The 15,849-nt window shown below is 41.7% G+C and overlaps 1 protein-coding gene across 1 annotated transcript; it reads left to right on the top strand.

Annotated features, from left to right (window-relative positions):
* The first annotated feature begins 6,048 nt into the window (after positions 1-6,048).
* Positions 6,049-14,612, top strand: WFDC8 (WAP four-disulfide core domain 8). Its single transcript, XM_043882839.1, has 6 exons — positions 6,049-6,068; positions 6,287-6,396; positions 10,042-10,182; positions 11,477-11,644; positions 13,268-13,408; positions 14,473-14,612. The coding sequence occupies exons 1-6, from the start codon at positions 6,049-6,051 to the stop codon at positions 14,610-14,612; spliced, it is 720 nt and encodes a 239-aa protein (XP_043738774.1).
* Positions 14,613-15,849: the final 1,237 nt, after the last annotated feature.

The following is a 15,849-nucleotide window of genomic DNA, read 5'->3' as shown; positions in this document are numbered from 1 at the left end:
CTATATAATGACAGAAGATACAATTCACAAGGAATGCATTGTTTCCCTGGTGGGTCAGAGGTAAAGGATCTGCCTGCCAATGCAGGAGATGAGGGTTCAGTCCCTGAGTCAGGAAGATCCCCTGGAGAAGGGAATGGCAACTGACTCCAGTTTTCTCTCCTGGAGAATGCAATGGACAAAGGATCCTGGCGGGCTACAGTCCATGGGGTTGCAAAGAGCTGGACATGACTAAGCGACTAAAATAGCAACAGCAACAATAAGTAAATAGAGTCAGGATATATTAAACAAACATTAGTGGAATTACAGGCATAAACTGAGAAGCCTATGGCTGTATTGATAGCCCTCAACACATTTTTTTCAACTACTGATGGGTTAAAGAGACAAAAAATTAGAAAGATTTAAGATCCTTAACACAGTATGGAGATACATAGTGCTCTGCATCCACCCTAGAGACTGCCTTCCCTCAGTATCACAGTGTAGATCGCTAAGCAGGAGTTATTTAGAAGGCTGTGTCTTTGGAAGAGGCACCTACTTACTCTACCTCAGCTTAGGGCGTGTTGTGTGTGTGCTCAGTTGCTTCAGTCGTGTCCGACTCTTTGCGATTCTATGGACTGTAGCCCTCCAGGCTCCTCTGTCCATGGGGATTCTCCAGGCAAAAACACTGGAGTGTGTTGCCATGCCCTTCTCTAGGGGATCTTCCCTACCCAGGGATGAAACCCACATGTCTTACATCTCCTGCATTGGCAGGTGGGTTCTTTACCACCAGCACCACCTGGGAAACCCATCCACAGAGCTAACTGTCCTTCTCAAGGTCTCCTGCCCAGGGACGGAGGCTCAAGCCATGTTACTGGTTGAGTAGCCGTGCAGGAGACACACTACACCACTGGGATGAAGAAGATGTGAGCAAGGAGCTCTGAGCCATGGAAACAGGGCTGGGTTTGCTCCCAGTAGGGGAGTTAGAGTGTAGTGGGACATAGTGGAGACAAGGTGGAGCCTTTACCTGTGGTTCCAAAGGTTGTAACCTGGAAATTCACATGTTCCTCCAGCTCCTGGCCATCTGTAGACCTTTCAGTTGCAAAATGCTCCTCAGTCTACTGCCAAGCGCAACCTCAGCCACGCAGGGAAGCTGGGCAAATAGGTAGGTTCAATGATGAGGCTCTGGGGAAACTCCTGACCAAGCAGGCTCAGGAACCAAGGAGGATGCTGGGCTTGAAAGTGTCCTAAGGAAAGTTGGAAAATAGGAGAAATCTCCCTGTCATCCTTCTTGGTGGCTTAGATTCTTAGGGTTCTAGAAATTTCAGTGAACTACTTTAATCTCTTAAAATGCTTTACAATCTTACCACTGTGCATCTATGAGAACGATTAAAATAAAAGCATTTACATTAACACATGTACATTACTATATATATAATAGATACCCAACAAAGACCTACTGTACTTATATGCAGAATACATTATAAGAAACAGTGGACTGGAGGAAGCACAAGCTGGAATCAAGATTACTGGGAGAAATATCAGTAATCTCAGATATGCAGATGACACCACCCTTATGGCAGAAAGTGAAGAACTAAAGAGCCTCTTGATGAAAGTGAAAGAGGAGAGTGAAAAAGTTGGCTTAAAGCTCAACATTCAGAAAACTAAGATCATGGCATCTGGTCCCGTCACTTCATGGCAGATAGATGGGGAAACAGTGGAAACAGTGGCTGACTTTATTTTTATGGGCTCCAAAATCACTACAGATGGTGACTGCAGCCATGAAATTAAAAGATGCTTATTCCTTGGAAGGAGAGTTATGACCAACCTCTGCATATTAAAAAGCAGAGACATTACTTTGCCAACAAAGGTCCATCTAGTCAAAGCTATGGTTTTTCCAGTAGTCATGTATGGATGTGAGAGTTGGACTATAAAGAAAGCTGAGTGCTAAAGAATTGATGCTTTTGAACTGTGGTGTTGGAGAAGAGTCTTTAGAGTCCCTTGGACTGCAAGGAGATCCAACCAGTCCATCCTAAAGGAAATCAGACCTGGGTGTTCATTGGAAGGACTGATGCTGAAGCTGAAACTCCAATACTTTGGCCACCTGATGAGAAGAGCTGACTCATTTGAAAAGACCCTGATGCTGGGAAAGATTGAGGGCAGGAGGAGAAGGGGATGACAGAGGATGAGATGGTTGGATGGCATAACCGACTCGATGGACGTGGGATTGGGTGGACTCCAGGAGTTGGTGGTAGACAGGGAGGCCTGGCGTGCTGTGGTTCATGGGGTCGCAAAGAGTCAGGCATGACTGAGCGACTGAACTGATACTGATAGCATAGGGAAGGATACTCAATATTGTGTCCTAACCCACACATCTATATCTATATATCTGAATCACTGACTGCACACCTGAAACCGACATGGCATTGTAAATCAACTAGACTTCAATTAAAAAAGCAAAAAAATATTTACAATACTAAGTTCTAACAATCATGTGGAGCAGGTGGAACCCTCATCAACTTCTTGTGGAAATGCAAAACAGTACGGCCACTTTGTAAAACATTTTGGTAGTTTCTTATAAATGTGTGTGCATGTTGCTCAGTCGTGTCCGACTCTTTTGTGAACCCATGGATGATAGCCCCCTAGGCTCTTCTACCCATGGGATTTTTCAGGCAAAAATACTGGACTGGGTTATCATTTCCTACTCCAGGGAGTCTTCCAGACCCAGGGATCGAATCTGGCAGGTTAGATCAACTTCAGTACTGGCAGGCAGATTCTTTACCAACAAGCCACCAGGGAAGTCAAAAGATACCTTACATTCATGTAAAATCCTATATGCAAATGTTTGTAGGAAGTTTATTCATAATTGTTCCAAACTGGGAAAATCCAAATATCCTTTAGTGAATGGATAAACAACCTGTGAAACATCCATATGGTGGACTTAGGACTCAGCAATAAAATGGTACAAACAACACACAGAAACATGAATGAATCTCAAATGCATTATGCAAACATGTTGTAAACTCTTTTTTGGCCATGCCATGAAGCTTGTGGGATTTTAGTTTGTGGATGAGGGATTAGACCCCATTCCTCAGCAGAGAGAGCATGGTGTACCAACCACTGGACTGCCAGGGAATTCTCTGTTGTAAATATTAAGACTTTGCAAAAACCCTGCTACGTAACAAATGAATCAGTTGGGGCCAAAATACCATACTAACTTGATATACAACATCATTCATTTTAAAAATATGTGAAAAACACTTGAACAGTTGGAAAGTTGGAAAATTTAAAACACCTCTCCTTGAACTTCTCTTTCCATTGCTCTTACCCCACAGACTTTTAATATGATGAAATATAATCTCATGCTCAAAAGCATTTTATTCATGACTTTTTCATATTGCTATGCAATGAGAACATGAGTATAAATTAAAATTTAGCCTTTTTATTTACTGTGATCATAAGATTGTAGGAATAAAATGTTTTCTTTTGGATTGATTTTTCACTCCATTTGTTATTTAAATAACATAATAATAGCAATGAATATATAAATAAATACATTGAAATTATGGATAAATAAAAATTTATTGATAAACAAATTCCATAGGTAATGCAACTCAATGATATGTAAGTACATGAGATCAAATGGAGTTTTGTTATAGGTATGTCACTTGGTTCTTTGAACTTCTAGCAAGTTGCCCCCCAGTCACATAATACTGTGTAACAAAAATTTATTTTAATGATCTAGTTAAATGTTTAAGAAAGTTTTATTAAGCCCTCTTTCAATTTTTATTTAGGCATACAACTGGAAACCTTACCCTTGAAAATAATTTGTTTCCTGGTAATTAGAATACTGATCACAAATCACAAGTGATTTTCTTAATTTCTGGAAAGTTTACCAAAAAGGTTTTAAGAGTATTTGCCAAATGATCAAAGATGTTATTGATTACACCCATTCCTCTTAGACACCTTATATAATCTTATATGTTCTGTAGATGTTGGAAAGCTTGAATACTATTAACCTGATTGAACTTTGATAGCATATTTTCATAAAATGCATTAATCTTAGTGCAGTCTTTAAGTACATTTAAAAAAATCTTTGATCCTACAGATTTAATGCACTATATTTGTGGAAAAATGTTAACCAAATTATCTAATTGGCAAAGTCAGTCCTCAGTCAACCAAATCAAATGACTTTCTTCCATTAAAAGACTGAATTAATTTTCCAATTGAAATCTTTTAACACACATCCCTTTGGCAACCATCACTCTTCTGAATTCTAATTCTATTGTCCAAGCAAGTCTCCTTCCAGTCGAAGTGAATTCATCCTGTTTCAAAGTTTCCAGATTTAACAAGTACAAATAAATGATGGCCAGTTCAATTTGGGGGGTTCTTTTGGCTGTGCTATACAGCTGAGGGCTGAAGAATTGATGCTTTTGAACTGTGGTGTTGGAGAAGACTCTTGAGAGTCCCTTGGACTGCAAGGAGATCCAACCAGTCCATCCTAAATGCAATCAGTCCTGAATATTCATTGGAAGGACTGATGCTGAAGCTGAAACTCCAATACTTTGGCCACCTGATGCGAAGAACTGACTCATTGGAAAAGACCCTGATGCTGGGAAAGATTGAGGGCAGGAGGAAAGGGGATGACAAAGGATGAGATAGTTGGATGGCATCACCAACTCAATGGACATGAGTTTGAGTAAACTTTGGAGTTGGTGATGGGTAGGGAAGCCTGGCGTGCTGTAGTCCATGGGGTCGCGAAGAGTCAGACATGACTGAGCAACCGAACAGATTGACACAGCATGCAGGATCTTAGATCCCCAACCAGGGATGGAACCCATGCCCTCTGCAGTGGAAGTGCAGAGAACTAGCCATTTGACCTCCAGGGAAGTCCCAACCAACTCAGTTTGAATGTCAGATAAGCAATGAATAATTTTTGGTGTAACTACAGTCCTTACATTGCATGGGATATGCTTATAGTAAAAATGATAATTGGACATCCTATATTATATCTGGCAATCTTATTCATCTGTATCCTTCCCTTTACCCCTTTTCAGGAGTTCTGCTTCCTACTAACTGACTATAGGCTAATCCGATCAACTAACCTTCAAGAGTTAATAGGTGTTACTTCCCTGGTGGCTCAGTGGTAAAGAATCCGCTTGCCAACGCAGGAGACTTGGGTTCGATCTCTGGGTTGGGAAGATTCTCTGGAGAAGGAAATGGCAACTCACTCCAGTATTCTTGCCTGGAAAATTTCAAGAACATAGAACATGGCAGGCTACAGTCCATGGAGTCACGAGAGTCAGATTTGACTTAGCAACTCAACAACAACAACAACAACGGCACACTTTGGCATAAAAACTTTCTCTCTTCCCTCCCCTCTTCCTTTCTGTCTTCCTCCCTTCCTTCTTTCCTCCTTCTCTTGCTATTTTTGAAATTTACTCTAAGAGAGGCAATACAGTAAGACATTATCAGTTCTTCACATTATTTAAAAAATATAGATAAAGGCTAGGAATACATAGAAAATGGAGACTTAAGTAAGTGGGGGAAATGTCCATTTATCTGGTTGTCTGGGCATATCATAGGTTCTCCTAGGCTTGGATAACACCAGAAGGGATAAGAGGGACCCCTTTGTTAACCCCGGGCTTCCTTTGTGGCTCAGCTGGTAAAGAATCCGCCTGCAGTGTAGGAGACCTGGGTTTGATCTCTGGGTTGAGAAGATCCTCTGGAGAAGGGGAAGGCTACCACTCTAGTACTCTGGCCTGGAGAATTCCATGGACTGTATAGTCCATGGGGTCACAAAGAGTCAGACATGACTGAGCGACTTTCAATTCACTTTGTTAACCTCAGATCAACTGGCATCTTTTTGGCTCTTGGGGCACTAAAACCCAGTGGGATATGCCCAGGCCTCCCTGCAAATCTCATACCATCATCAGTTTCTTGCTCAGTGGAGCAAAGAAAAGATTCTCACTAGTGTCTGGGTTGCCCCAGGACTGATTGTGGGCAAATCAACTTTGCGTTCCAGACAGATCCTTGTGATCATTCATGTGTGGCCTATCTCCTGGGAGCAAGACGATGGGCAAGTGTCTGGGTAGGTAATGTACAGCCCCCAGCAGAGCGTGGGGCCCCTGGGAGGGTGTTGGGGCTGAGGGACCTGCCCTGCTTGCCATGTGACCGACCTCACGTGATGCACCTTGGTTTTCTCCTCTGTGAACTAAGGGAATTGGTGGATCAGCTCCAAGGTTCATCTGCAGATGCTTGTGTCTCTCTGGCTTGTGCCTGATCCCTGCCCTCTTCTCTTCCCCTTCCACAGGCATCTTCCTCTTCACAGCTCCACCTTCTCCTGGAGGAATGTCGCCCTCCTGCTGCTTCTCTTCCTCTCTTTGGAGCAGACATCTGCCTCACCAAGCAACAGAGCCAAAAGTGGGTTTGGAAAAGCTTCAGCTGCTCTTCTTTAGAAGGCAATCTTGGGGACTGAGGATTAGACACGAGGCAAGGACTTGTGTCAGAGGAGGCCAGTGTGATGGTGGCTTCAGAGAACTAGCCTTACTCACCTGTCCTGAGCCCTTTAAATCCTTCCCTCACCTGCTTACCCCCAAATTATTCCCTGACTTTTCCTGATACATGTCTTTTCCAAGTTTAATTTTTGAAAACTTGTCAGTTGCTAGGCAGGACTCTGAGGGCAGAAGATGGATGAGGAGGCTGGTGCAGTAGTTGAAGGGGGAGATGGGAGAAGGTTGGGCTTCCCTAGTAGCGAGAGTGGTGAAGAATCCACCTCCCAAAGCAGGAGGTGCAAGAGACACAGGTTCAATCCCTGGGTTGGGAAGATGCCCTGGAACAGGAAATGGCAGTCCACTCCAGTTTTCTTGCCTGGAAAATCCCGTGGGCGGAGGAGCCTGGCAGGCTATAGTCCACGGGGTCACAACGTGTTGGACGTGACTTGGTGACTGAACACATAAAGTGCACGCGGGAGGTCAGGTGCTGACCTGAGGAAGTGGAGCAAAGAGGGAGAAGAGACGGGATTTAGGAAGTTGAACTGACCCAAGCCCATGACTGGTAGGATGCGGGGGGTGATGGTGAGTGAGGGAACTGAATCTCAGGATTCTAATAACAGATTAGGGGGCTGTTGATGCCAAATATCAAGATGGACACAGAGAGAAGGTGCTCTTTGGACATGGGGAGATACTAGTTCCATTTTGTCTTCTTATTGTTCTTTAAACTGAAGTTTAGTTGATTTACAAAGTTGTGCCGATCTCTGCTGTACAGAAAGATGACTCATATATATACACACATATATACATTCTTTTTAATATTCTTTTCTATTATGGTTTATTCCAGGGTATTGAATATAGTTCCCCGTGCTATATGTTAGGATTTTGTTGTTTATCCACTCTAAATGTAATAGTTTGCATCTACTAACCCCAAACTCCCACTCCATCTCCCTCTTTTCCCCCTCTTCCTAAGCAACCATGGGTCTGTTCTCTATGCCTATGAGTCTGTTTCTGTTTTGTAGATAAGTTCATTTGTGCCATATTTTAGATTCCATGTGTAAGTGATTAGTTCCATTTTAAACATGTTGGAACAGAGGTGTTTATTAGATGCCCAAATGGTGTTTTCCTCAGGCTGTTGGATATAAAGTGTCTTAGCTTGGAAGAGAGGCTAGGTCTAGGAGCTATAGGAACCACAGTTGGGATTGTGGGAATGGATGTGATCTCCTGGGAAGTGTGAGTGAAGGAATGACAGGAGAGGGCGGATACCATCTTCTTTTCTTGGCTTCAGGCCATCCTTGGAGAGTGCATTAAGGATAGCATGAAAGGGGGATATCCCTGGTGGTCCAGTGGTTAAGACTCTGCACTTCTGATGCAGGGGGCACAGGTTCGATCCCTGTTAGGGCAGCTGAGATCCCACATGCTTTGAGGCTTGGCCAAGAAAATAATAAATAAATAAATCTTTTTAAAAAAGGTAGTATGAAGGGCAAGAAATATATTTGGAAAGCACTAGAAGTCTCAGTGGCCAGTCCTCACCAAAGAAGTGGGTCTTCTGGAAAAAGCCATGGATTGGAAGTCCCAGATCTGTCCCCAATTCACTATATTATTCTATGTGACCTCTCTCTTTCTTATTTTAACCTATTAGATTAGGAAGTTGATATCAATGATAAATATGTTTTTTCTAATTCTAAACTTCTGTAATTCCAAGATTCAGTAGTATTCAAAAGAGTCATGTCTCTCTGGTCAGATTCCACCAGAGAGATGCTCAGTTTTGAGACATGGAGCCACAATAAATATTTTATCAGTTATCTTGCTGCCTAACAAATTACCTGTACGTTGGAAGTCTGGCATGGAGTGTTGAGGTTCTCTGCTCAGGTTCTCACCAGACTGAAATCAAGGTGTCCATCAAGGCTGCCATTCTTATATGGGACTCAAGGGTCTCCTCCCATCTCATTGGTTGTTAGCAGAATCATTCTTGGCAACTGTTTAGCACTGAGGTTTCCTTACTGGTTGTCAACTTTTAGCAGCCACCCTCATTCCTAGACAATTAGCCTCTTCCATCTTCAAAGCTACAAATAGCAGGCCAGATTCCTCTTATACTTCGAATACCTCTGATCTCTTCTCTACCAATCAGGAAAAAACCTTCTTTTTAAAAGACTTAACAGATTGGGCTGAACTCTAGCTGCTCCTTGCCTCTCTGGGAGGCTCTCTACAATCAGCAGGGGGTTCTGACCTTGCCTCCTTTCAAATCACTGCTTCTGCCCTGAGTCCCAGAGCAGGTGAGATTTTGTGTGTGCCTTTCAACAGTGGAATCTTTTTCACAGCCCTCTGCTTCTCCTGAAAGTAAGCCCCACTGGCCTTTGAAGTCAAGCATTCTGGGTCTTGTCTTCCTGGTATAGGACTCCTGTGTTGGGGAGCCCAATGTGGGACTCAGATCCCCTCACCTCCTGGTGATAATCTCTGCAAATTGTAATTATCCTTCTGTTTGTGGGTTGCCCACCTGGGGTATAGGTCTTGAGTAGACATCTCTGTCCCTCCGACCCATCTTGTTGTGGTTCCTTCTTTGTATCTTTCATTGTAGATGATCTTTTCTGTTAGTCTTCTGGTCTTTCCCATGCAGAGTTGCTCCATTAAGAGTTGTAATTTTGGTGTGCCCATGGGAGGAGGTAAGCTCAGAGTCTTCCTACTCTGCTATCTTAATCCTTCTGAACAGCCTATAAAGTAGAGATTGTAATTCTCCTTTCATAGATGGGAAATTTATAACTCAGACAAAGGAAGACATTTCCCCCAAGATTATTTAGCTGTTGTGTAGAGTCAAGCATCTAAGCCAGAGTTGTCTTATTTATAGTGATTCTTCCACTTCACCATTTCTTTCCCCTTAGAGATAACTGCAGAGTCATATAGTGGAACTCAGATTGGTCTTGAATTCACAAGGAGTCAGGAACCAAAATCAGGGCTCCTGACTCCTATGTCCATGGTATTTTCACCACTCCTCACTAATTAACTTCCCTTATCAACTAAGATACAGGAGGCAGAGGAATTAGGCATTAAAATAATTGGTTTTAAGAGGAGAAAGGAGATCCTGAATTTAAGACTAGGGTCTTGATCCCTATAAAACCCCCTGCCCTGGAATCTGAATGGATAAAGAAAATGTGATATATGTATATGTATTATTATTACTCAGCCATAAAAAGACTGAAATAATGCCATTTGTGGCAACATGAATAACCTAGAGATGATCATGCTATGTGAAGTAAGTCAGAGAAAGACAGATGTGATTTTGCTTATATGTAGAATCTAATTAAAAATAATGTAATGAATTTAGTCATGAAACAGAGACAGACTTACAGATTTTGAAAGGTGCTTCCCCTTTGGTTCTACCTGGACACAAATTCCTGATTCAGATCTACCTAAATGTGTGAAGAGTGGTGAGAGGCAGACTCTGAATACAAGCAGAGTGACAGCTAAGAATTGAAGGTAGAGTATAGGACTGAAAGAGTCTCACTATCCACTTTTTTCCATGGGCCAATAAGAACTGAAACTCTCAAAGGATGTGAATTTGGACATTTCTTTCTTACAGAGAAGCCAGGAGCGTGCCTCCAAGAAAGGATCACCTGTAATTCTAAAGCCCCAGACTTATGCAAAACAGATTTCAATTGCGATGAACACCTCAAGTGCTGCTCTTTTGCCTGTGGGAAGAAGTGCATGGATCCATCTGAAGGTAGTGCCATCCAGGCTGAGAGCAACGGTGTTTTGTGAGGTGTCCTATTTCCTACCCTGTCAAGACGTGGTGGAATGATTCCCTTGAACATTGGGATAGGGAGGCCAGGGTTCAAGCTTTTTGCCTTCTCTAATGAGACTCCCAAACCTCAAGCACAAACAATGAGTCTAGGCATGGTGGACATCAACTGATACTCTTGAAGGTATTCTTCTTTGGTCCAATGTCCAATCACTTCCAGTAACTAATGCTTGCTGCTTGTTCACTATGTGTCAAGAAACTGTTGTTGGCACTGTGGCAAGTATCAGCCTCAGTCAGTTCAGAGGGTGGAGTTATTTTCTGATTCTTTGCCCTTCGACGAGGTTTTCTGGTAATTCAAAGTATCTAATAATAAGGAACTGTGCATTTTGTATAGATTCATTCATTCATTCATTCATTCCTTCAACAAATAAGTAGTATCAATGCCCTTTGGTTAAAGGCCACCAGGAACAGACCTGTAGTTGAACAAGTTGAGCTAATTACTTGCTGCAGTGAGGGAGAAAGTTCACCACAGACAATTTGAGGTTTCTCAAGAAGAAGCTGTTAGGAAGTATCTACTACAGGACTAAGGCTTTGATTGGGGAATTTGGGGGAAGATCTAAGGAAGTGGGAATTCACCCTAGATTGGGTGCTGTCAGAAAGTGGGGGAAGTTGTGTAATTATCCTGGTAAATCTCTTCAATAGAGTGGGAAGACTAGAATGAGGATAAAGCCGTAACTGGTAGAGAAACATACATCACTCATAGGTGTTTGGTATTTTGTAGGTTTCACAGTGATCTTTTTTTTTTTGGTCCCACTCTATCACCTCAGAGTAACTTTGTTTGATGTGGATGTCCTGTGGGATTATGTCCAACAAGAGAACAATATGGCTTAGCTGTGAGCATCAGATCAATTTCCAGACAGAGAGGGACTGCTCTTTTTCTGTCTCAGTACCTCATTCTTCCTATGTGCCAGATGCTTTGATAGGCAGTTTGAATATAGTTCTTGAACAAGTCTTTCCCTCTCAAAACTCAAAGCAGTGAAGAAGTAATATCAGCTCTGAATCTTTCTTATATGCTCTTTGTGACCTCCTTTGCAAGGTAGGAAGAACACTCAGAGATGTTAAAGAGTGACCATATAGAGCTAGGACCAGAACTTTTATTGGTCATGGCTCTTTCTATAACTTGGATAATAACACCTTGAACTATACAAAAGTTGAGGGCCTAACCCCTTCCTTTTTTGCCACCCTTATGTTCTTCCCTCTCTGTCTCCTGTCTCAGAACCCTGCTTGTTACCCTTAGACACAGGACACTGCAAGAAGACAGTCAAGCAGTGGTATTTTAACACCGAACAGCGTGTATGCAAACCCTTTTTTTATGGAGGTTGCCTTGGGAATGCCAACAGCTTCTCCAAGAAGGAGGACTGCATGAAGGCTTGCTCATCAGTTGGTAAGACTCATACCCTTGGCAATCTGTGAGCCTAGCCTGACGAGAAATAATATACCATCCCAGTTGCAGATTCAGGCTTTGAAGTGAAACAGCCTTGGTTCAAATCTCTGCTGTGTCATTCACTGGCTGGGTAGTCTTAATTTTGTGTCTTTCATGAGTTTTAGTTCTCCTGTCTATAAAGTGGAAATAATAGTAGTCTTTACCTAATGGAGTTGTGCCAAAAACTGAGGTAGTGCACATCAACTGTCGGTAAACTTTGGCCAGTGGAACCTGAGAGTCAGGACAACACTTTGGAAACAGGTTATTTTCTCATGACATTGACCTGCTGAATATTACCTAAGGACTCACCCAAGAATGAAGCATAGACAGGCCAGCTCTGGAATCCCATGAAATAGGGATGGAGCAGGGAGGAGGTGAAGAGTGGAGCAAGACAAGGGTGTCCCTGGTGGCTCAGATGGTAAAGAATCTGCCTGCAGTGCAGGGGACCCAGATTCGATCCCTGGGTCAGGAAGATCCGCTGGAGATGGGAATGGCAAACTACTCCGGTATTCTTGCCTGGAGAATTCCATGCACTGAGGAGCCCGGGGGGGCTACAGTTCATGGGGTCAGAAAGAGGTGGACATGACTTTCACTTTCAGAGTGGGCTAAGGTAAAGTCTGTGGATTAATTCTTGTGCAATGACCAGTAATGTTGGGTGACAGCATGATACAGAGCTTAGGAGTCAAAATACTGGCTAGAAATCTGTCTTTCTCCCTGCAAATTTCTTCACCTCTTTGAGTTTCAGTTCCTCCCCTTGTAATACTGGAATAATAGTATTGGAATACTGGAATAGAACCTCATTGAATTGTTGACAGGATCATGTATTATCAAGGACACAAAGACTTGACAAGGTTACATGGGCTCACTAAGGAGGAGGAGGAGGAGAGCAGGAAGAATGATGAGGACAAGGAGAAAAAACATTTCCTGCTGTCAGGGAATGTACAATCAGATGAGGACAAACAGAGACATGTACATGCATCCTTGATGTCTGTCTTTCTCAACCAACATCCTTTGTTAAGAAGTCATTTTAGACTTATCTGGAAAATAGATCCAGAATCTGATCAGTTCTTACTGCGTCCACAGCTGCCACCCTAACCTGACGTGCCATCTTCTCATCTGGATTAATCGCAGTGACCTCCTAACAGATCTCCTTGTTTCTCTCCTTCCTTTCTTACAAGTCTGTTATGAACACAGTAGCCACAGTGATTCTTTCAAAATTCGAGTCGGATCACGTCACTCCTCCTGCAAAGTAAAGCATGTCCCCTAAAACAGCTCACATGGACTAGTGTGGATGTCACATAATTAATCCTACCTTGTAGAGAAGGAAACCGAAATCGTTTATTAAGTAGCAGGACCGGGACTTTACCTTGGGGCTTCAAACACCACGTTTAACTCTCTTTCTACTGCATCTCCTGATACAGAGGGACATTTCATCACTCCACAGCCTACTAGAGGTGCCTGTGGACAGGGTAGAATGAACCACATCCCAGAAAGAGATACTGGTTTTGAAGAAAAGGAAAAGCTGTTTGAAGGGTGATGGGAGAGGATGGGGTTTGCAGGAACTCACACCTGCTTTCATTGCAGTCAAGGATGGACAGTGCCCACTCTTCCCTTTTAAGAACCGTATGGAGTGTTCAGCTTCATGTAAGAGTGACTACGACTGCCCCTTAAATGAAAAATGTTGCGAATCCATGTGCGGCTTTGCTTGTGCCATGGCCTGGACAGGTAAGGACTGGGGATATACTTCCCAAAGTCTACTGGGCAAACCCTGAGAATGCCCCTTAGTTTAGCTCAGGGGTCCTCTGGGAAATTTTCCTCACTTAATGGCCAACCAGGGCTCTCATGTTGCTCTCTTGACCTTGGGAGACTGTTGTGCTATTCTTCCAAGCCAATCTTGCATGGTAACCCTCGTCATATTTCTCAATGAAAATGTATTTATTTCAAGTCTCATTCTTCAGTGTCCTACAAGGTGACAGGATCCACTTATTCACATAGAAAATTCATAACCATTCATAGGTATAATTCAGATAAATCCTATGTCTGCACAGAACTTCATGTAAAGTGTGCAGGGGAAAAGATGGGTAGCAAAGTGCTGTTGAGTAGAAGTGACCTCTTCCTCTATAGATGCTATTCATTCCCTCATGTAGTGCTAAGATACTGTGGTCTTGTCCCAGGAACTGTCAGTGTTTTGAGGAACAACATAGTATGGTGGAAGGAGTCAAAGGCTTTTCAACTGACTTCAACTTTCCTGCTAGCTTTCTGTGTGACCTTAGGCAACTCAATTCCCCCTATATGGTCCTTAGTATCTACAGTTTATAAAACAAGGAAGTTCTTGGTGTTCTCTAATACTCCTACTTCTGGTACTCTGGGATTAGATAACCCAAATCTATTAATTTTGTAGAGTCAATTAGGAATCCTATCAGATTTTATAAATCAGAGATGGCAAGACTTTTTTTTCTGCCCATTAAAAAAAATTATTTATTTTTAAATGAAGGATAATTGCTTTACAATATTGTGTTCATATCTGCCAAACATTAACATGAATCAGCCATAGGTACTCATATGTTTCCTCCCTCTTGGCAAGACTTTTTGATTCTCCTCAAATAATTATTAAAATTATCAAATAGAAGTCGATACTCCACCTATTCCACCTTATTGTCACTCTAGGGGGGAGGGTAAGAGACTTAATTAGAGGAAAATCTTATTTAAGGTTCCCAAGGTTCCCCTAATTTATCTCAAAGTATGGTCAAGTATTTCAAGGTCAAGTGTCTTTGTTTTACCCTATAAAGTCAAAGCAGGTTTCTGCCCAAACAAGCCGCCAGTATGTACCACGATTGACAGACCCAGGTGCCTGCTGGATGATGATTGCCCACTGACGGCAAAGTGCTGTTCACGCTGTGGACTGAAGTGCATGGAACCCCTGAAATGAACAGTAAGTTTAAAATGTTATCATCAAAGTAATTCATGATGAGTAGTATAATAAAAGGGCTTCCCTTGCGGCTCATGTGGTAAAAAATCCGCCTGCAACTTGGGAGACCTGGGTTCTATCCCTGGGTTAGCAAGATCCCCTGGAGAAGGAAGAGGCTACCCACTTTAATATTCTGGCCTGGAGAATTCCATGGACTGTATAGTCCATGGGGTTGCAAAGAGTTGGACTCGACTGAGTGACTTTCACTTTCGGTATGATAAAAAGCTATCAATTTTGTCTTGCATCCAACTAGTTTGCCAAATGGCCTTATTAAGCATAACAATATTTATTGAGGTTACTTTGATTTTATATACAATCATATAATCTGAAAATGATAAATTTGACTCTTTTTTTTCCTACTTCATGACTTACTTTTTTAAAAATTTCGGGGCTTTTTATATCATATAGAACCTCTGAAATAATGTTGAGAATAAATTCAATAAGCTCTAGCCCTGTCCAGTTCTTTATTTTAAAGTCAGTGGCTCTGGCTGTATAAAATGACATTTGTTGTTGGGTTTGGGACAAGTAGATTTTATTACCCTTGGGTCATTTCCTCTTTAATCCATTTAAAGCTGCTGTTGAAAATTACTGCTAAATTTTGTCATATATTTTTTCAGCATCTAGTGATGCAATTATTTTTTTCTTCTAATTTGTTGGTATAAAAACTTATACAATTTTTTCAACACCTTTAAACCATGAAATTTCTGCACCTGGTCTTATGCCTCTGGGTATGTTCCAGTGTCTCCTATCTATAGTCTATGGGAACTTAAATAGAATCTGTGTCCTACTGTTGTGTGAAAATTGTATAAATCTTAATTACATCAAGTTGGTTCATAATGCTTTTCAACTAGAAGTCTACTATCTTCATCTACTTCTCTGTACATTCATTCTATTAATTTCTAAGAGTTTGATATTGAAACCACAACTAAAAATCTTAATTTATCTACTTAAAACAATTATTATAGTGGAATTGTATGTAACTTTGTTCTGTATTTTCCAAGTCTCCTGTAAATGTGTTATCATACTTTCATAATTTAGAAAATAAAAAAGACAAAAAAACTTACACAAATTTTCATATGTTGAACCATCCTCATATTCCTAGAATGACCTTAATCATGTTGAAGGTATAATTGAATTAATACATTGTTGGTTCTTTTACCAAATAGTTTATTTAGAATTCCCATATCTATAGGTAAAA

Source organism: Cervus elaphus, chromosome 23, assembly GCF_910594005.1.
Source record: "Cervus elaphus chromosome 23, mCerEla1.1, whole genome shotgun sequence".
NCBI classification, from domain to species: domain Eukaryota; kingdom Metazoa; phylum Chordata; class Mammalia; order Artiodactyla; family Cervidae; genus Cervus; species Cervus elaphus.
This window is presented reverse-complemented; position numbering and strand designations above follow the sequence as displayed.

Excerpts from the sequence above, each read along its gene's own strand:
- WFDC8 (XM_043882839.1), top strand. The coding sequence starts at position 6,049 with ATGGGCAAGTGTCTGGGTAG. Across the intron at positions 6,069-6,286 it reads ATGGGCAAGTGTCTGGGTAG|GCATCTTCCTCTTCACAGCT; the intron begins GTAATGTACAGC and ends CCCCTTCCACAG. Across the intron at positions 6,397-10,041 it reads ACCAAGCAACAGAGCCAAAA|AGAAGCCAGGAGCGTGCCTC; the intron begins GTGGGTTTGGAA and ends TCTTTCTTACAG.